This window comes from Hyperoodon ampullatus (assembly GCF_949752795.1).
Source record: "Hyperoodon ampullatus genome assembly, chromosome: 6".
Classification (NCBI taxonomy): Eukaryota; Metazoa; Chordata; class Mammalia; order Artiodactyla; family Ziphiidae; genus Hyperoodon; species Hyperoodon ampullatus.
This window is the reverse complement of record NC_136919.1, coordinates 45,232,676-45,253,774: the sequence shown is the minus strand read 5'-3', so window position 1 is coordinate 45,253,774 and position 21,099 is coordinate 45,232,676. Positions and strand designations below refer to the sequence as shown.

Below are 21,099 nucleotides of genomic sequence, written 5' to 3'. Positions count from 1 at the left end.
GGGTCTTGTCACTCCTGACTCTTACTGTTCAGGGCCTATTTGGTCTGCATCATGTGCTATATGAAAAAACAACTCTGTGTCTCCTCTTGCAAACATTCTCTTAAAGATTTGGATGACACAGAAATAATTGAGGACAGTGACTAGGAGAATCTGTGACTCTAGCATTAAGCAAGGGATTGGTCCATTCAAATTCTGTAATACAAGAATAATATTATGGTCTAATGACCTTTGGAAATCAGATATAAGGTTGACGTTGATAATACTTTTCCAAGAAGGATACTGGGAGAATTCTTAATAATTCCAGAGGTTTGAATTGCAGTAACCCACAAATGCATTAATTGTCACTTAATCTCATTCAGTATAAACACTGGAAGGAGCATTAAAGGTTATCATATGAACAACCAGAGAAGCAAAGTGATGTGCCTAAATTCACAATGCCACTTTCGGGGACGATTATTTTTTAAGTACCCATTTTCATTTTAGCTAAGGTATTTCCATTAGTTATGGAGACCATCCACATGCAGGAAGTGAATCCAGTATTATGCTGGAGCCAATGTGTGCCAGCAGGCGAGAGCCTATTTATTTTAAGCATTTCTTCCCAAACTCTGCATTCAGTGATGTCAACTTGGTAGCTTGAAATCGGTAATGGTGGGAATATTTATACCACGAAGATCGGCAAATGCTACAAATGCCTCCTCCCTTCCTCCCCTCTCCAGAGCCTGTTGTTAAACATCTACCAGCATACCACTGAGTGAAATGGACCCTAATCATTAGAAACCAAATAGAGCAGAGGCCAAAACCAATCACACCTCTGCTTTCATGTCAACAGGTTCTCTCCCACTTCTTGCTGATCAGTGGTCCTCTAGATCTGGAACTTTCCACAGAGAAGAGAAATATTCATTTCATTTAATAAATATTCACTGAATACATACACCTTGCAGTAAGCTGAGTGTAGGGCTACATGACCAGGAAAGACAGTGTCCCTGCTGTCATGAGCAGACAGTCCACTGGACAGATGGGACTTGAGGGCACTTGGTAAAGACCAAGGAAAGAAAACTGAGGTTTGATGGACAACTGTTCAAGGGACCAGAAATATTTATTAGATCTATGCAGAAGATAGGCTGCCCTTGGAAACAGAAATTACAGGCCTTTAAAAAAAATCCTTGCCAAGGAGTCCAATTTGATTCTGAAATCTGATTTATCCACTGCTTCAATATGATTCCGCATGTTTTTAGTTGCTAAAAATGTAGACACATTGAGATACTGAAAGTATCCCTCAAAGTCCAGCTGCCACATACCTACCTTTTTGAGTTTCTTTATTGTCACCTGTAGATCTCCCACTTCTGTTTCATACTGACGCCTGAGGTCACTGAGGGCTTCTTCAGCTTTGCGTTTTTCCTGAAAGAATAAAAAATGATTTTGTTGATTTAAATAGGTTCTTCAAAATCCTGTAGGTGAGAAACATTTTGTGTCAAACTAAAACTGACCTCAAGTCTCCTACACAGAGATAGTGAGAAGGTAAAACAGAAGTAACCAAACTTTAGATGCCCAGCACTTCCGGAATGGAAACTTACAAGACTGAAAGAGCTGCAGAATCCCACAACCTACATACACACCGTAACCTGGGGTGACACCTCTAAGACCACTACTCAACTGTGATAGAGGGCTGCAGCATATCAATTAACTAGCTAATTAAATACTGCTGTGTTTAATTAAAAGCTATGGCACAATCAAGGGCCCCAGTACTTGGCTGAATCCTATCATGTCATCAGGACTCAGGAAGGCCTGATGGGTTTACTGTTTTTCCAAGAGTTTACACCTTATCTAAATTCAAACCACATCACCTGCAAATTTCTATGCAAAGTGCTGCCCCATAGGCTGGTACTTCTCATGTGTGTCACCCCTGGTACAGAGAATGGCAAAAGGGCACTCCAGGAGGTCAGGGGCTGCAGCTCCCATGAGCCCAAATATCTTTCAGTTTCCTTTTTCTCTTAACACATTATGGAATTTAATATCCTATGTTCTGTATTCAAATAAAGTTTTAAGTTTATAACCAGTGGAGTTGAGTGTAATAAGACCTAAATAAATGGAGAATATATCAGGTTTGTGGATTATTCATTATTAATAAGATGCCAAATCTCCCCCAGTTGATCTATAGATGCAATGAAGTCCAGTCAAACCCCCAACAGGTTTTGGGTTTTTGTTGTTGTTGTTTTTCAAAATTGACAAGCTGATTCTACGGAAATTGAGGACCTAAAATAGCCAATACAACTTTGAAAAAGAACACAGCGAAGAACTAATACTAGACTCATTATGGAACTAATAATTCAAGACATAAAGCAATAATCATCAAGACAATGTAATACCAGCATAAAGATAGACAAATCAATCAATGGAACAGAATGGAGAGCCCAGAAATAAACCCAACACAAATACAGAAAACTGATTTTGGACAAAGTGCAAAGGCAATTCAGCAGAGAACAGATAGTATTTTCAACAAATAGGCTGGAACAATTAGATATGCATATGCAAAAAATAAGAACTTTGATCCATACCTTACAAAACAGATCCTAAATGTGAAATCTAAAACAATAAAACTTATAGAAAAAACACAGGAGAAAATCTTTGCAACCTTGGGTTACGCAAAGATTTCTTAAATATCAAAAACATATCCATGAAAGAAAAAACATATCCATGCTGCCCATGTCCACCGCTACTTTAAATCTATGATGCATTGGACTTCATAAAAATAAAAGAATTCTACTCTTCAAAAGACACTGTTAGGAGAATGAAAAGATAAGTCACAGCCTGGGAGGAAATATTTATAGATCAGAATATATAAAGGACTCCCAAAACTCAATAATAAGAAAACAAACAACCTAGTTTTAAAAGTGAGCAAAAGATTTTAATAGATGCTTCACCAAAGAAGACATAAAATGGTTGCCTGACAAGGAGGGTCAAAGAAGGATGTCATGACACAGGGGCATGGAAACCAACAGTATGTGAACGTACCTTTATCTTGATTGTGGTGATGGTTTCTCGGTATATACACATATCCAATCTTATCATATTCTACACTTTGAGTAGGTACAAGTTTATTGCATGCCCATTATACCTCAATAAAGCTGTTACAATATATTTTTAAAACCCTAGCTGAAACAATGGGATAAACACTATATGTGCAAGAGGAGTCAAGGTCAGGAAGAGGTGAACGTGGCTAGAGGACTAGGGGAGGGCACTGGGGAGAAGGGGAGACTTTCTCTGATCTTTGCAAAATTTAGGAAAGTGGAGAGGAGTTATCAAGGCAAAAAGAAACCCAGCTGGAGTGAAAGCAGAGCAATGAGCCAGGCCAGAGCTGCGGGGTGAAGAACTGTGTGCGGGGAGCCAAGGTAAGCCATGCTTAGTGGAGGTGAGTTAGGGAAAACCTTCAGTCAGCGTGGATGTGTTATTCCAGAGAGACTAGGAGACTGGGGCAGACTGGCAAATAGGTGTCATCCCAGGGCCAAAGCTGCTCCATTGGCAGCAGTGTGCTGAGGTTTCAGAGACCACATCTGTGCAGTGACTCACTAGCCACTTATGCCATTGCTGTGGAACAGAGAAAGATGCCATGTATTCATCACCCCTGTACCAGAGCCAAGGAAAATGAGGAAGATGGTATAATTAACAAAACATGAAGTGATAAGGGGTAGGGCCATGGTCAGGTATCCATCACCAACAACCAGTCTGGGAAGTGCTTAGCTGGAAGAGGCGGAGATTTGATGACAGAATAACACATATGCTTGATAAGTGTGTGATGAATGAATGAATGCACAGATTAAATGGATGGAGAGGGAAAAAGGCAGAAAAAAATAGGATGTTACTGTTTCTAGACTAGAAGAAATAAAGCGCTAACAAAAGAATGGGATAATCATTGTAATAAAGCTGGACCGTGGACTCCGAGCTATTCACTCTGTGAACATGACTTCCAAACAGTTATTAAGTGTGTTATTAAGAGATAAGACAACCAAGAGACCCGAAGGCATACATGTAGTAAAGCAATTTAAGGTGAAGAATCTGAAAGGACACAAGGTACACAGAGCACCGGAAAAGAGCAGAACAGCAATGGCCACGGTGCCCCTACCATACCTCAGGCACTGCTCTAGGCACGCATACAGATCACCAGGCTCGACCCTCCTTAAAGCAGGTAGGGGGCATTATCCCATCTAAAGTTGGAACAACAAAGGCTCAGAGGTTATGTTATTTTTCCAGTGCCACTGAACTGAGACGGGGCAGAGCCAGGAGGCAAACTAAGGTCTACTGGATGCCAACACCCAGGCCCTTCTCACTCAATTTTCTGCCTCTCAGAGTTAATGGGGAAAATGAATAGAAAAAAAGGGAATGTTCAACCTGATGTTAGCTCCTCAAAGAAATATGTCTATTTTCTGTTTTCAGTAAACATCAATCACCCAAATATATTTCATAAGGGAAGAAGATAATTATTTCTCCTATGGAAATCACTGAAGGTAGCACCCAACTTTCAACTACGAGAGTTCCTATATGGATGAGTAAAAGTATATCCCATTGTAAAACAACACCAAAATTAGCAGAGAGCATTTTAACTTCATTGTAATCTAGATTTAAAGTAGCGGTGGACGTGGGCAGCAAGACAGTGGTATTAAGGGTGGAGCCACCATCCTTTAGGAAGGCGGGCTCTGCCTTCTCCTTCAGGCCTCAGCTCTCCCGTCCCCTCTTCACAGAGGCCCCTGACCTCCCAACCTGAAGCAGCCTGTCTATCACACATGCCGTTTCTTTACTGTGCTTGTTGCCATCTGAAATTAGCCACTTTATTTGATTACTTACTGTCTCTGTCTCTGTCACTGTCTGTCTCTCTTTCCCTCTCTCTCCCTCTCTCCTTACTCTACCCCGCCCCCGCCCCCACACCCCGATAAAACCACCAGCACTAACAATGCCCTTGTTGAGAGCGCCTGTGTCAGTCTGGACTTACTGCACCCAGAGGATGCCCGGTGCCCTGTCCATAAAAGGTGCTCTGAGGATTCGTCGCATGAAGGGGCCATCCCACAAACTCACGTCTTTCCGTGTCTTGTGTTCTGCAGCCTGAATCCTCTGATCCATTTCCTCTTCCAATTCACTCAATTGCATGGCTGCCTTGTCCTGGGCTCTGAAATTTAAGAGGATGCACACCTTTTCATTATACTCTTGGCCTTGTAACATGAAGAGAAAACTGTGACCTCATCTATTTCAAGCTCTCTATTTTACAGATGAGGAGAAACATACCATTTAAAATAATATTCCCTGTTCCTTCCACATAATAAAATGATGTTGGCAATTCGATCAGTTGGGTGTAAAGGGACATTAAAGCTAGATATTAAATAAATGGAACAGAGTAGATTAAATGGTATTAAACTAGATTGTAGCAAAGAACAGATAAAGATACCAAATTGCTGGGAGGCTCTCAATAAATTCTGAAAACCTTTTTTGCTGTGATGACTGAGCTACAATCCCAGACAAGAAAAGAACTCCATGGCAAAGAAATGGTTAGATACAATTTTGAAATTTTATCATAGGAAACACACAATGCTAAATGCTATAGTTAGAAGGGAAAAAAAGAAGAGATCTCAAAAACTATTTCTGATTGGTTCCCTAAAGTTCTAGAATGTAGATATAGTTGCCCTTTAGAAAATTCCTGTTTCTTTTATTAATACAATCAATAAATCATATTTCTGTGGAGGCAGAGAATACTGATCTGCCAAAAAGTTAGAAATGAGAAAATTTCGTTGAGAAGATACCCAGATAGTTTTATTTAGCAGTTGTCTAGTATGGAGACACCTGTCACTTTACAATGATTGAAGCTTCAGATTAAGTCCTAAAAATTTTATTGTTTGTTCTTTCTAAGCTCTGTGTCCAGTTATCTAAATTTTCACATGCATATGTCTTGCCTACTCAACTAGATTGTAAGTGACTTGAAAGCAGCCATCATGAGATTTAGAGTCAATTTACTTGGCCCAATGACATGGTGTTAATAAAAGTAGAAACAGGACCTCAGTAGAAGGCCTCTGTCTTCCAGTCTGATAGCTTCTGCTATACCATCCTACCTGCTTTCAACTTATTTACTCCCTTCCAACACAATTTGTTCATGCATTAATTTAATTTCTACATGAGCTTCCAAACAAGCATTGATGGGTGGAGGGAAGACCCGGAAGTAAAATTCTGAGTGACTTATCACTATTTTCTGCTCCTGTTAACTTCCTCTTCACCTTACAGCCTGCCCGAGGTTATGTTAACCAAGTTTGGACAGTCAGCTAGTTCTAGTTTGTTTACAAACACTTGATGTTTGAAATCTAGGCATTATGTATCTCCACAGCAACTTTCGGGATTTTTTGGTCAACTCTGGGACTGGGAATAGCTAAGCCACACATCCATTTCTCCCTTTGTTATGATCATTTTTTTCCAGCCATTCCTTCTAGATATCCAGTCCCAAACATCTGGGCATCTGGGACTTCTCCCAAATGTGTTCCTTCTGCCTTTTTCACTTCTGAACAACTCTTTTTTCTTCCTTTCTTATTTTTTGGGGAGGGGGAGTAACTCAGGGTAGTCTATAATGACACACTGTTTGCCCCAGCAATTCCCAATTCCCAGTAAAGCATCTACCATGTTGGGAATGTCCACTTTAACCTTAGTCCAGGGCTCCTACCAGGACACTGGGAACACCTTCTTCAGGTGCAAGTGCTGAGCAAAAAGACTGAGGCCCTCCCCTAACCAAAAAAAGAGGTGGGGATGCATGGTCCTTAGTTAAGGATGTAAGGGAATATTTACAGTAGTCACTTAAATACCTCGGCAAGGTCTCTGTCAGCTCAGAGAGCGGCCTTTAGGAGGCCTTGGGCTTAGGACAGAGCCCGACTTCGGATCCCACCCACAGAGCACAGAAACTGGGAGGAGAGAAGCACCATCAGCTCCACATCACGTGACGCACTCCGTCCACAGCAGAGAGAGGCCCGGCTGGGAATGAGAGCAGAGGGAAGAGAAGGCCATTCTTTATTTCCCTTATGGGTTTACACAGGACTATACTTAGAGGTTATGTGTGAATGTGTGTGTGTGTGTGTCCCATGTATCTTTGTGTGGGTCTGTGTATACGCACCTGTGTGTGTTCAGGGGAGTTAGTGTGTTTTCACAGATATTCACTGGACTCTTTAAAAACTCAGTATGTGTGTCTGCTAGTCACCCCTCAAAGGAGGCCAAATCTGGGGGTCTGATCCACACCCCAGAATGCTCTACAGAAACTTATGATCTGAGGACCGCCCTATGATCCCACTGAAAGCCTCTAGTAGGCAAACTTGAGGGAAAAGATTGGAGTCAGGAACTGAAAATGTTCACTTAAAAACCCCCTGTGAATAGTTCAACTCTTGTATGATTCTAGGACTATAAAAACAGTCCTATTTAGCATCAGTGTTTTAAAACATTTTCTCTTCTATATTTTAATTACTTCACAGGGTCAGCTAGATAGTTTTATCATCATGTGGAGGGAAAGACTAAAGAGAGAGGAACGGCCTTCACCTGCCCCCATGCAAATGGGGGGCATCCTATGAAAGGGGCCATTTACAAGTTCTGGGCAGAGACCAGTGCGGTGCACAGCACACTGGGAGCTGCTGGTGGCAGAGCACATGAAGGTGAGAAGCATCTGTGGGGCGGAACACCCAGGAACTGTGACAAACAAAATGCCCTCTCTCCCAATATATGCCAAAGGAGTGTGGTCTTCCAGGGAACAAAGAGGCTGATGTTTGGATTGCAACACATATAAATTCTCTTTTGGCACTGGGTTGCTGTTAAAACCAATAAGATATCCTATGTAAGCCAGCTGTGGCTTATATAAACTGTATGAGAGTAAGGGTTCAACAGTTTTTAGGCTTTCAGGTCAAGCTGGTGAGGAGGTTTAGAGAGAGGGAAAGAAACACTGCTGAGTACCCACCATGTGGTAGGCCCAGTGCCAAGTGCTTCACCTAAGCCTCACTATGAGGTCTCCACACCCCGAGGATGTGAATATTTACAGCCTCATTTTGCAGATGCAGAAGCTGAGACCCAGGGAGATTAAGTAACCTGCCCAAAGTCACTCTTCTGTCAGTGACAAGGCCAGGCTTCAAATGGAGTCTGCCTGCCTCTCTGGATGAAAAGTATACTGTATGTTTCAAGTGGCTGGATATAAGATAACGAATCTCTTTGAACTGTTCTATATGGAATCACAGGCCTTGAAGGGTTTATATGATAGGATCATGGGGACCTGCTGATGGATTGCTGGCTGACCCTACAAAGTACTGTCTGACTCAGCTTCCCTCATGCTGGCTTAGTTTAGAAAGCTCCAGATTCCTCAGGTTCGGGTCGTCCCCCCATACCATATGATAATGCAGTTCCATTTTTGTGCCACTTGGTCAGAGAGCCAGTTAAAGGACCCCTTCTGCCCCTTAGACAGGAAAGACTACAATACCTCTTCACTGCGATGGCCAGGTTTTCCATTTCTGTGCTTTGAAGTTTGATCTCACGGATAAAGTTCTTTATAACATGTTCATATGGCTGAATTAGTCTTGGCTCCACGAGGTTGATGTTTTGATACAAGGTACTAACTTGCTCTTTTCTGCCAAAAAAATTAGATTAAAAATTAAATAAAACCGAATAAAAAAAGTCAAAATTTAAGAATATTTTTTAGGAAAGAGACACATAAGAACCAAGGAAGAAAAATGTAACAATAGAATGACCAGAATGGAGGGAAGATAGCAGTCAGAGATGCTATTGCACTATTCTTCATATTATTATTATATTTTTAACAGTGGAACAGCGACTTCATTTTTTCCCCATTTTTTTAATTGAGATATGACTGACAAATAAAAATTGTACATATTTAGGTTGTACAGTGTGATTTTTTAAGGTGTACAATGTGATGATTTAATATTAGAAGATGGAGGCCAGTGAGGGCAGTGGACATGCACAGGGAAGGATTGATAGGGAAGGATTTTTTGGTCACTGCTGGGTTTTTTTTCTTTCATAGAAAGTTAAATAGATTTACAGAAAAAAAGTTAGGTAGCAAACTAATTACTTAATAATATGTCCCACCAATCCCTATAAGACATACTTCAGACTTTATGATCATAAAAGTACATATACCTATTGTTTTATAGTCAGTTAAAAATTATTTCATATATATTATATTTATATGTGAGAATCCTCATACTTGTTATTATTAACATTTGTAAAAGACAAATATTTCAGAGTCATTTCAAAAGAAAACCTGGTAAGACTGGGCAGCTCTTCTGCTAGGGGATAAAGGAGTGAGTCAGTGAGGCTGGTGGTGTCCTTGACTCAAGTTTGGGAGCTGATGTTCTGGGTGATACAGAGATAAGGCCATGTGAAGACACAGTCAGACCGCCGTTGACAAGCCAGGAAGAGAGGCTCTCGCCTCCAACCCTGCCAATACCTTGATCTCAAACGTCCAGTCTCCAGAATGGTGAGAAAATAAATGTCTGTTGTTTAAGCCACCCAGTCTGATATTTGTTATCAGAAATATCTAGGCAATCATAGCAAACAGTGAAAATTTCCAAGGTCACATAGTGACTGAGTGGCAGAATTGGGATTCAAACTCAGTCTGATACTTCAGATTACATGGTTAACCATTACATTATATTGCTTCCCAGTGGTGTTAAACATCTGAACCTTGGCAGAAGAAATGGGATTCAAAATCATTACACAGAACTACGAAACACTTCAAAATGTAAGGTATATATTAACCCAAAGCTTATTTAGACATGGCCCTGAGGTGTGTCCACGTAGCTATAAACTCTCCCAGCTTTTCTCTTAAAAATAAACTGCTCGGGGCTTCCCTGGTGGCGCAGTGGTTGAGAGTCCGCCTGCCAGTGCAGGGGATGCGGGTTCGTGCCCCGGTCCGGGAAGATCCCACACGCCAAGGAGCAGCTGGGCCCGTGAGCCATGGCCGCTGAGCCTGCGCGTCCAGAGCCTGTGCTCCGCAGCGGGAGAGGCCGCAGCGGTGAGAGGCCCGCGTACCGCAAAAAAAACCCCAAAAAACAAAAACAAACAAACAAAACAAAAAAAACCACTCAATGTGTGCAGAGGCCAATTATGATTGAAAAGAACTGCTCAACTGAAATATTATTAATAAACCTGCAGGAATAAGTCACTTTATTTGGTGATATAAGACACAGAAAGTTGCCATCAATCTTCCTGTCAGAGCTGAGTACAAATACTGGCTACATTAGTGAGCCATATTTATTAAACAGCAGCAAAAAAAAAAAAAAAAAAAAAATCTCTATTCTTACATTGTTCCATGTAATTTCAATGTACAACAGGATCATTAACTTCCTTGTCTCTTGTCATTTACTGACCATCAGCGGTATACAAAGCATAAAAACTTTCTCGTTAATAGGGACCTGCCTGTCAAGGATTGCCATTAAGATACTGTCACCAAGAGTCCTTGTTTCTTGGCTAACTGCACAGCAATAAAATGTTCAGAAGCAGATGTCTCTGAAAATTCCCTGAATTTCTGAAAATTTCTAAAATAAGAAAGGAACATAATGATTGTAAATTCTCTTGAGTCCTTTGCTGGTCCTGGTATTACACAGAATTTCAGGAATAGTTTACAGTGAAGTGTACAAATAGATTAATTATAGAAAATGTCTGCCACTAGCAGGAAATAAGTTACATGGTTAACTGTTGTGTCAGAGACTAGCTGGATACTCATCTATGCTGCTTCTTTTTATAGGGCACACAGGGGAGAACTGACTCCTCAGAACCCTGGGCAGGTAGGTTGGAGCCATGTGACTAGTTGTGGCCAATGGAATAGGAGCAGAAGTGATGTGCGTGCCACTTCCATGTTTGGCCCCTAAAATCCTTTGTAAGATCCTCAGCTCTTATGCATTCTCATTATCCCTCTCTCATATCTATTTCTCTCTCTCTCTCTTTCTCCCCTCTCCTCCCAGCCCTCTCCTTCTCTGCCTCCCTCCTCATTTCCTCATCCTCATGGCTGAAGTGAAAAACTCCAGTATGGCGAAACCATGTGATGAAATATGTTTGGATCACCACACAGAGGGAAACTGCTCGGGAAGGATGCCTGACCACATCAATCTTCCCAATATGAGAGAAAGAAATGTTTCTATTTTGTAGAGCCTTAGGCTTGGAAATTCTTTGTAAAACTCAACTTGAACTTAAAAAGTTGGCTTCATACTTTCCTAATTTTTTTTTTTTTTCGGTACGCGGGCCTCTCACTTCTGTGGCCTCTCCCGTTGCGGAGCACAGGCTCTGGACGCGCAGGCTCAGCGGCCATGGCTCACGGGTCCAGCCGCTCCGCGGCATGTGGGATCCTCCTGGAACGGGGCACGAACCCGTGTCCCCTGCCTCAGCAGGCGGGCTCTCAGCCATTGCGCCACCAGGGAAGCCCCCTAATTTGTTTTTTTAATCATCACCTTCCAGATTAAATTACTTTCTTACCTCCTTCCTTGATAGCTTCATATTAAGTAAATAATAAAACTTCTATGACCAGGGAGAGTCTTTACTGCCACCATCCATTCTCTTTCAAGGGAATAAAAGACTATTCTGAAGCATTCATATAGTGAAGCAGACATTTATTAAGCACCTTACATATGCAGTCCCAGCAGTGATCTCAGCTTTTTTTTTTTTTTTTTTTTTTTTTTGCCGTACGCGGGCCTCTCACTGTTGTGGCCTCTCCCGTTGCGGAGCACAGGCTCCGGACGCGCAGGCTCAGCAGCCATGGTTCACGGGCCCAGCCGCTCCGCGGCATGTGGGATCTTCCCGGACCGGGGCACGAACCCGTGTCCCCTGCATCGGCAGGCGGACTCTCAACCACTGCGCCACCAGGGAAGCCCCAGTGATCTCAGCTTTTAAATGTACTATTCACTTAATCCTGACAACAGCCTTATGAAGAAGTTATCACTAGTATCCTATTTACCACAGAGGAAACTGAGGCCAAGAGAGGTAAGTATCATTCTGGTATCGGAGCTAGGATTCCAATTCAGCCCATCTGGCTCCAGAGGAACTAGCTCTTCATACCAAAAGTAAGTGCTAATCTGCTTTTCAGGGGTCCCAAGTGCATGTCTCTATTTAGAAAACTTTGATGTACCAAGATTTTTTGAAAATTATTTTAGAGGATAGGTATTATTGCTACAAGCACCATCTACATTACAAAGGGACTCCTTTAAGGAATGAAGGCACAACTAAGATTAAGATGAGATAATCTGATCAATTCTTATTTACCTAAAGCTATTTGGGGAAAGCACTACCGTACACAGGGAGGCACACTCCCTTCTCCCCCTCCTTTTGTCTGCTTGGTTCATTCGGTCCTTATCTGTGAAACTAGAGAACCATCTGGATTATGTCTAGAGACTGCAATGCATTGCATGTGGCGATTTTCACACCTGTTGCACAAAACAAAACAAAAACAAAAAATACTTTATCTTAACAAGATAATACGTGGTCCCTCTATGTAAGATTTAAATGCTGTGCCCTGTACAGGCAGCTAAACACCTATGGATTCTTCAGCTCAACAGACTGGGTGCCATTACTTGGTACCAAGACAGTCTTTTTGTTCTGTTCCTGAGATTATAGGAGTCATCAGTCTCTCCCAGTGTCCTTGCTCCTGACGTCAAAGGTTAAACAAGCAGACCACACAATGCTGCACACACAGCTCTGTTTTCTCCTGACCCTCACCCAGGGTGGTGCCTCTGGGTGCTGAAAAGGGTGCCCGGTAGTGACAAGACTTAAGTCCAGGGCCTCATATAAGACAACTATGCTTGGATTCACAAATACCATGCAAACCTGTTTACAGGTGTACTAGACAAATACTGGGTAAAGATTAAGGGTCAGGTCATACACGTTAGTCAGCCAAGATGAAAAACAGTCTCTGCTTCTGCTCGGAGAGAGCCACTCACGCTAAAAATAATCTAATTTATATCTTAAGGAAAGAGATCAAATGAAATGAGAAAGACACACCCTGGATTACCAACTGGTTTTAGATGTTTAAGATCTGAGACTTTTCATCTTTTTGTTCAATAAATTACAAGATGATTTGTATGAAAGAGAGTGATAATGGCAAACTGCTGATGAAAAATTCACAACTTAAAATTTTAAAATGATCCCTGGGAAACAAGCATTGTAAATTGCAAATATTCCCACTGAAGCTGAGAGATAAATTATCTGAATTCAGGAGGAAAAAAATAGGTATAATTAAGATTGGTAAAAATTTTAAATGTCACACACTTCCATAGGATTTACATTTTACTTAGAAGAGCACATATTTATCGATGTTTATGTATTTGTAATGTAGTAAGGCCAGTATTTAGAATGCCTGGACACCTCTGGTCTCAGGACACCCCCGGGAAATAGGCAAGTGCAGACAACATCATTCCAGGCTAAAGAACACAGTGACCCAGTAAGGTTGGTAGGAAAATTGGCCCTTAGATTCAAAGTCTTGCTGCTTTAAGCACTGAAATAGAGAGGTAACCAATTTATTCAAACTGTAAGTTACATAGATCTAAAACCCTAAATGGTTGTCTGTAGACAAAAGCAAATAGTATTAAATGTGTACATCATCCTACACTAGGGATGGCTGGAAGAAAACTGACGCTATGACCCTAACATCTGAGCACGGGAAATTAAATATCCAGGCCATCCAAAGGGCACTATGTTAGATCCTGTAAATAAAATGCTAAGAAACATACTGAGTATCTTCCCTCACTAGGCTCACCATGAAGATTAAGTACAAGATGCTCTGATAGCATAGAGCAGGTGAACATGACGAAGCCTTGCAGTTTGATGACCTGAAAGATGAGTAGATGCCAACTAGGCAGAAGTGGGGTGGGGGTGGCCTGTTCCAGGAACCAATAACCATAGGTTGAGGGGTTTGAGGGCAGGGGAGGGGCCAGCAGCAGTTCCTGTAAATGGAAGAAGCTGGTGAGGCTGAAGAGCTTAGAGTGGGGGAGGCACCAGCAGCATCAGATTGGGGGAGAAGTTAGCAAGAGCCAGATGACTGCACAGAGCCTGAAAGCACAGGAAAGACATGGAAGAGGGGCATTTATTCTGAGAGGGTGGTAAGGCGCTGGAAGGTTTAAAGGAAGAGACAACATGATCAAGTGTACATCTTAACCATTCTCAACTTCTCAAAGTTTTGGCTGCAGCAGAGAATTAAGCGAAGGATTTTGAAACAGGTTTGTAGATAGGAAGGTAAATCTAAGTCTACTGTAATTTAATCCAGAAATGTGGGACTTCAGGAGTTTTCACTACCTTCTACTTTCCTTTATTATAGAATGTGTAAAAGTATAGACAACTAAAATCTTATCATATCGACAGATCAATGAAACAGAATAGAGAGCCCAGAAATAGACCTACATAAATATAGTCAGCTGAACTTTGACAAAGGAGCAAGGACAACACAATGAAGCAAAGACAGTCTTTCAACAAATGGTGCTGGTACAACTGGACATCCACATGCAAAATAATGAACCTAGACACAGATCTTACACCCTTCATAAAAACTAACTCAAAGTGGAACACAGATATGAATGTAAAATGCAAAGTTATCATACTCCTAGAAGATAAGTCTAGGAGAAAACCTAGATGGCCTCAGACAGGGCGATGCCATATTAGATACAACACCAAAGGCATGATCCATGAAAGACATAATCGATAACCTAGTCTTCATTAAAATTAAAAACTGCTCTGCAAAAGACAATGTCAAGAGAATGAGAGGATAAGCCATAGACTGGGAGAAAGACACATCTGATAAAGGACTGTTATCCAAAATATAAAAAGAACTCTTAAAACAGTAAGAAAAACAACCTGATTACAAAATTGGTCAACCTGATTACAAAATTGGTCAAAGACCTTAACTGACACCTCACCAAAGAAGATATACAGATGGCAAATAAGCATAAAAAGGATACTCTATAAAAATTAATAAAAAAGCAACTATGCTCCAGTAAAAATTAATGAAAAAATATAGTCTACATCATATGTCATCAGGGAAATACAAATTAAAACAACAACAAACTATCACTACACACCTATTACAATGGCGAAAATCCAGATCACTGACAACACTAAATGCTATTGAGGATGTGGAGCAACAGGAACTCTCATTCATTGCTACTGGGCATGCAAAATAGTACAGCCACTTTGAAGACAGTTTGGCAAATTTTAATAAAACTAAGCATTCTTTTACCATACGATCCAGAAATTGTGTTCCTTGGTATTTGCCCAAAGGAGATGAAAACTTATGTCCACACAGATGTTTATAGCAGATTTATTCATAATTGCCAAAACTTGGAAGTGACCAAGATGTCCCTTAGTAGGTGAATGGATTTTAATAAACTGTGGTACATCCAGACAATGGAATATTATTCAGCATCCAGACAATGGAGTATTTTTCATCACTAGAAAGAAATACGCTATCAAGCCGTGAAAAGGCATGGAGGAACTTTAAATGCATATTACTAAGAAAAAGAAGCCAATCTGAAAAGACTACATACTTTATGATTCCAACTACATGACATTCTGGAAAAGGAAACACTTGGAGACAGTAAAAATATCACTGGTTGCCAGTGGTTGGAGGGGAGGGATGAATAGGTGGAGCACAGGATTTTTAAGGCAGTGAAATACTTTGTATGATACTATAATGATGGCTACATATCATTGTACGTTTGTCCAAATCCACAGAATGTACAACAGCAAGAGTGAACCCTAATGTAAAGTAAGGAATTGGGGTGATAATGATGTGAAAATGTAGGTTTATCAATGTAACAAATGTACCACTCTGGTGGGAGTTGTTGATAATGGGGAGGCTGTGCATGTGTGGGAGCAGGAGGTGTATAGGGAATCTCTGTACCTTCCTCTTAATTTTGCTGTGAACTTAAAACTGCTCTAATAAAATAAAGTCTTTGGGCTTCCCTGGTGGCGCAGTGGTTGAGAGTCCGCTTGCCGATGCAGGGGACACAGGCTCGTGCCCCGGTCCGGGAAGATCCCACATGCCGCGGAGCAGCTGGGCCCGTGAGCCATGGCTGCTGAGCCTGCGCGTCCAGAGCCTGTGCTCTGCAACGGGAGAGGCCGCAACAGTGAGAGGCCCACGTACAACAACAACAACAACAAATAATAATAATAATAATAAAGTCTTTTTAAAATCTGATAGTTTATTTCTCTTTGGGAATAAGGATAATGAGTATATTCCTATTCAGGTGACACCAACTGATCTTTTTGGCTGCCCTGAACAAACCATACTGTCATTTAGTCAGTTGAGGGGGAAAGGCTTAGCCTCTTTCCCCCTTACAAGTTAAGTGAAAATGAATGATTTCAAAATGTACTCTTATTACATATTACATACATACTTTCAGAATAAATCTCAACTGACTGGAAAATAAATTCCAACAGCCAAAATCCAGCTGCGCTGCTAGAACAGGGCAGCATCAGTTCTCTTTTGGAGGTTCAAGTCTTGCTTTCCAGACAGGATGTACCTCTGCCCACTAACAGCCTCACACTGGCCACCTGTTTCTCACAACAGGTTTTGCTCTTCATTAACTCAGTTACAGAATGGTGATCTGGCTCTCCCTTCTAGAGAAAACAAACAGTGGTTTATTCAACCTGGTGCCACTACCCCACAGACTGGGAAACACAGCCAATCCAGTGGCCTGGGCTTTTCTCAGCTGTTTTGCTGCTGCTGAGTCAGAGGATGATCTAGCTCAGGTAATCAACCACTGTTGCCTACTCCAGGACCCCCAGCCCAAATACACCTCCTGCAGGTAAAATTCCTCCTGGATTCATGTCACCCTGAAAAAATATTTTACTTGCCTAAGTACTTATTTGGGAAACACTTCCCAAAAGGTTTTAAAATGGAAACTTCCTGGAAGGTGAGCATGTTAACTAGATTTATGCAAAGTCTAGAAACATTTCAAATTGCAAATTGCTTCCTATTTAAAATCACTGAAATTTAGTTACTGGGAGTTTGCCAATGGAGGGAGGAAGACAGAGCCAGCAAGAGGCACTGTGCTGAAGGTTTAAGGACGGCACACTTGAAACAGCTGAGGGCTCCTGACCAGGAAGGAGGAGTGCACAGGGTAAGTGTAATGGCCTGGCTAAATTCACATGCTTCCTCAGCACATCCTGGCCTTGTGACCCACGGCGAAACACTTAACCTCTTGAGCTCCAGTTTCCTCAGTTATAAAGTGGGTAGAGTACTTGAACCTACCACGAAATGTGAGGATTAACCCAACTGGAGCACAGACAACAGTGCAAGGCATGCTGTAGGTAATTGATAAACATTAGCCATTGTCAAGCTTCCTCTCGACTTCTCTACCCCAATGAGTTAGAGAGAAGTAGGTGGTTATCTCCTGTCTGCTTCTATGTTGTGTATTGGAAAAGGGCTGAAAGGAAGAAAGCCGTGTGGTGTGGAAGCCCCTTGGACTGAAATGTTGTCTTATGGGGCCAGGGCAGGGGACACTGAAAAGTGAGAGTTGGGTCATGCTCGAGGTCAGTCTGCAAAGCTTATATAGTCCAGGGGTCAGTAAACCTTTTCTTTAAAGCACCAGATATAAAATATTTACCATCCCTGTTGCAACTACTTAACTCTGCCATTGTAGCATGAAAGCAGCCATAGACAACAATCAACGAATGAGCTTGGTTGTGCTCCAATAAAACTATTTACACAAATAGGCAGAGAGCCAAATGGGCCTTACTTTGATCCCTGTTATAGTCTATTAGCATAAGGCCCTGAGCACAGGAATGGGGATGGGGCAATGCAGACCTAACCCTTCTGTACCCAGGAACACAGGCCTTTGCTCTCACCCTGTCCCTAAGTCCATATCAAAGTTTTTCATTTATGGACATCACATTATCAATGTGCTTATATATGTAGACAGTGGGCAGGTATATGTGGGAATATGTGTCTTTATTTCAGAGTTCTTACTTTATAATGCACATTCACTCTCCCAATATTTCTATCAATTTACCTTGAGTCAAGTTAAATGTAGGCATTTAATCTAGTAATGTTAGTGCAACTATGTGTATTATAGTTATTTTTCACCGAAAATTTCTATTTTGGCAGGAAAGATAGGGGTTGGGGAGAAAATAAAGAGTGCCATATCAGTTTCTATGCTAAATGTTCCCTTTAGACAGCATCTATCACCTTCCCAGTTTTGTCAGGAACAATTCCAATTTAAGCCTGTTGTCCTTTAGCATTTATCCAGAACTTCCCCTTTTCTGTAATCAAAAAGCTGCATTAACAGGTAGTAATTGTTATTAAACTGTGTACTAACTATACATTAAAGGTTTTCTTAAGCATTAAAGTCATTAACAGCTGCATTAAAATAAACCAGGGTGAGTTAGTGGATGTGCGCTTTTTACCTTCAGCGTTCACCTGGTAGCGTGAGACATTTGTGCAGTGAAAAGACTTCTCACTAATGCGCGGCTAAATCAGAAGACCATCAGTGATAAACCCATCTCTCCTTTCCTGACTCTCTCTAGACACAATGTAACTAAGACTTTCCTTTCAGGAGCAGGAAACAGGAATACTCACTGATAAAACAAATTAAGCTTGGACAAGAGAAGCTGGAGACAGATAACTCCTACAGGTCTCGATGGTGATGGAGAAAGATGGAGGGGTCTGACTGCGGGCCACCTGGAAAACCAGCCAGTTGTGCCGCTACCCGCAGATAGATGCACAGTGCTGCCGGGCAGCCATTTGGCCACATCAATGGGAAATTGGGAAATTACAGGCACAGTGTACAGGAAATAGGTACCGAAAACACAAGTTGGAGAGTCCTGCCACAGAGCAATAGAAAGTAACTAGAATGTTTTCGCTACTGTGATTTAACCATTTTTAGTGTGGTTTAAATGTATAACCAGTTATTTTACTGGATGGTAAAGCTTTTACATTTTGCAGTAAATCCTTTTAGCAGCAATGACCCCACAAGACAAAGATGCATGCTTAATAAAAAGTTCAGTACCAAATTTCCTTTCCTCAAGAATGATGGTGATAACCGTGTAACTTGCTTGAAATATGTAACTGTCACAGCCAAGAGGAGCCTCAGGAGGCATGACAACTAAGTATAATGTGGTGTCCTGGATGGAATGATGGAACCAAAAAAAGGATATTAGGGAAAAACTGAGGAAATCTGAATAAAGTATGGAATTTAATTACTAATAATGTATCAATATCATTTCATTAATTTTAACAAATTACTACACCAACGCAAAATGTTAAAAATGAGGGAAAGTGGGTGCAGGTTATATAGGAACTCTCTGTACTATCTTCACAATTTTTCTGTAAACCTGAAAACATTCTTTAAAAATAGGCTTATTAAAAGAAAGTTTGTCAGCATTTATCCTCCACTATAGTGAATTAGAGTGATATCATTAACCACATGAACCAGAAGACACAAATCTCCTGAAGAAGCATCAGCATCTACATCTTTTAAATTTATATTCTGTACCAAAATAAAATGAAGTTGAAAAGGCCTACAATTTTGAAGCATCTAAGTACGGGAAAACATTCAAAAGAGTCATAAATGGAGATAAGTTATTTTACAAGTCTTGTCTTATAAAAGCTAAGAAACTTGTCAAAGTATTTGTCAAAGAAAGTACTTTGAAGGGAGGTAAAAACAGAACTTGTGACAATCAAGGGCTGAAATATTTACAAAAGTCAATATTCATACATGTCAGTACCAAAAAAAAATTGAGAATATCCTCTGTTTAGTAGAATCTGCTCTAACCTTATCACAGGATTTGCTCTTGAAGTGCTCTTCAGCCCTTGTACACAGAATAATTTTCTTAATTAAAAACATGACCCACAGAGAAGAGTCAATTGTTGATGTCAACAATTTCAAATTTAATAATCATAAAATGTAACTCCAAAGAAGATTACAAGCAATTTTATGGAGGAAAAAAGCATAATAAGACCACATTGGAAAAAATATATATTCTTCAGAAAAGTATTAGAGATAGATGAATAATCAACAGATTAAAATACTTAAATATTTTCCAAAACTACTCTGCTTTGCAAGTTTTAAATGTTCACATATTTATTAAAAGATTTTCTTTGCACTAATGTACCTAAAAATTTTTATATATTTTAGAAATAACTTTATTTTTTATTTATTAAAAAAATTTTATATAGAACTGTTTTATAGGACCACATATATAATAACAGCAATTTTTCAGACAAAATAATATTTCAGTAATATTAGATAATTTTAAGTATATTAGATCTCATTTTATTCATAGGAAAATTCTGGTTTGGAAAACCAATTTTACAGCCACTCTACTTTCCTATCTCATTTCCTTCAAACATCCTATCTTCTAAACACTCTTAGGTGTTCACTGTCCTCGAATATTTTGCACAGTGCCCAACACACAATATATAAATTTTCAAAAAAGGAGACAAATATGTTATCTTGGTTGATTTCAAATTACCCCATTCCTTAACTATTTTTTTTCTCAATTTTTGAGACTGAAAAGAGTTGGGAAACAGCTTTATCTCTCCCTAGTCAAAGAATATTTTAATCTTACTCTCTGATCAAAACCAAAACTTTCTGTAACTCCTATCTAGAAATCAAACTCTGCACATCAGTCTAGGCTCTCTCAAAAGTTGCCTCTTCCATGAAGCCTGCTCTGAATGATTCAACCACAAGAAATCCTTCCCATGCCACATTTCATCTGAAGCTCTATGTACTGAGTTTTTTGTGGATGTTTTATCTTCCCAGTTACCCTATCAGTCTCCACATCCCTTTCAGCACCCAGAGATCTGACCAGCAACAGATCCTGCATTAATGAATGAATGAGGCCGGAGCCTAGGGAAGGCGGACACAGTGCGGGGTGGAGTGGAGAAGGTGGAGCTTTGTACTGGATCTGAGGCAGGCTAAGGACTCTGCCTCACGGAGGGTAAAGAAGACAGTGGTGAGGAGGGAGCAGATGAGCCTTTCTGGGCACAGGGTCAGGAAGGAGACAAACTGGTATATCTGATTGACAAGCGGAAAAGGGTCATTTCCCTTCACAACACAGTGAGAAAGGAGAGATTCTAGAAGCACACCAGGTTGCATCTAAAAT

The 21,099-nt window shown here is 40.7% G+C and overlaps 1 protein-coding gene across 1 annotated transcript in view; it reads right to left on the bottom strand.

Annotated features, from left to right (window-relative positions):
• Positions 1 to 21,099, bottom strand: part of RASEF (RAS and EF-hand domain containing) — a gene marked incomplete at both ends in the record, with an annotated part of 82,478 nt that overhangs the window by 42,300 nt on the left and 19,079 nt on the right. Inside the window, 3 exons of the mRNA XM_079706404.1 lie at positions 1,303 to 1,398; positions 5,068 to 5,158; positions 8,477 to 8,623. Of these exons, the coding sequence (XP_079562530.1) occupies positions 1,303 to 1,398; positions 5,068 to 5,158; positions 8,477 to 8,623 (334 nt within the window). The remainder of the gene's footprint in view (positions 1 to 1,302; positions 1,399 to 5,067; positions 5,159 to 8,476; positions 8,624 to 21,099) is intronic.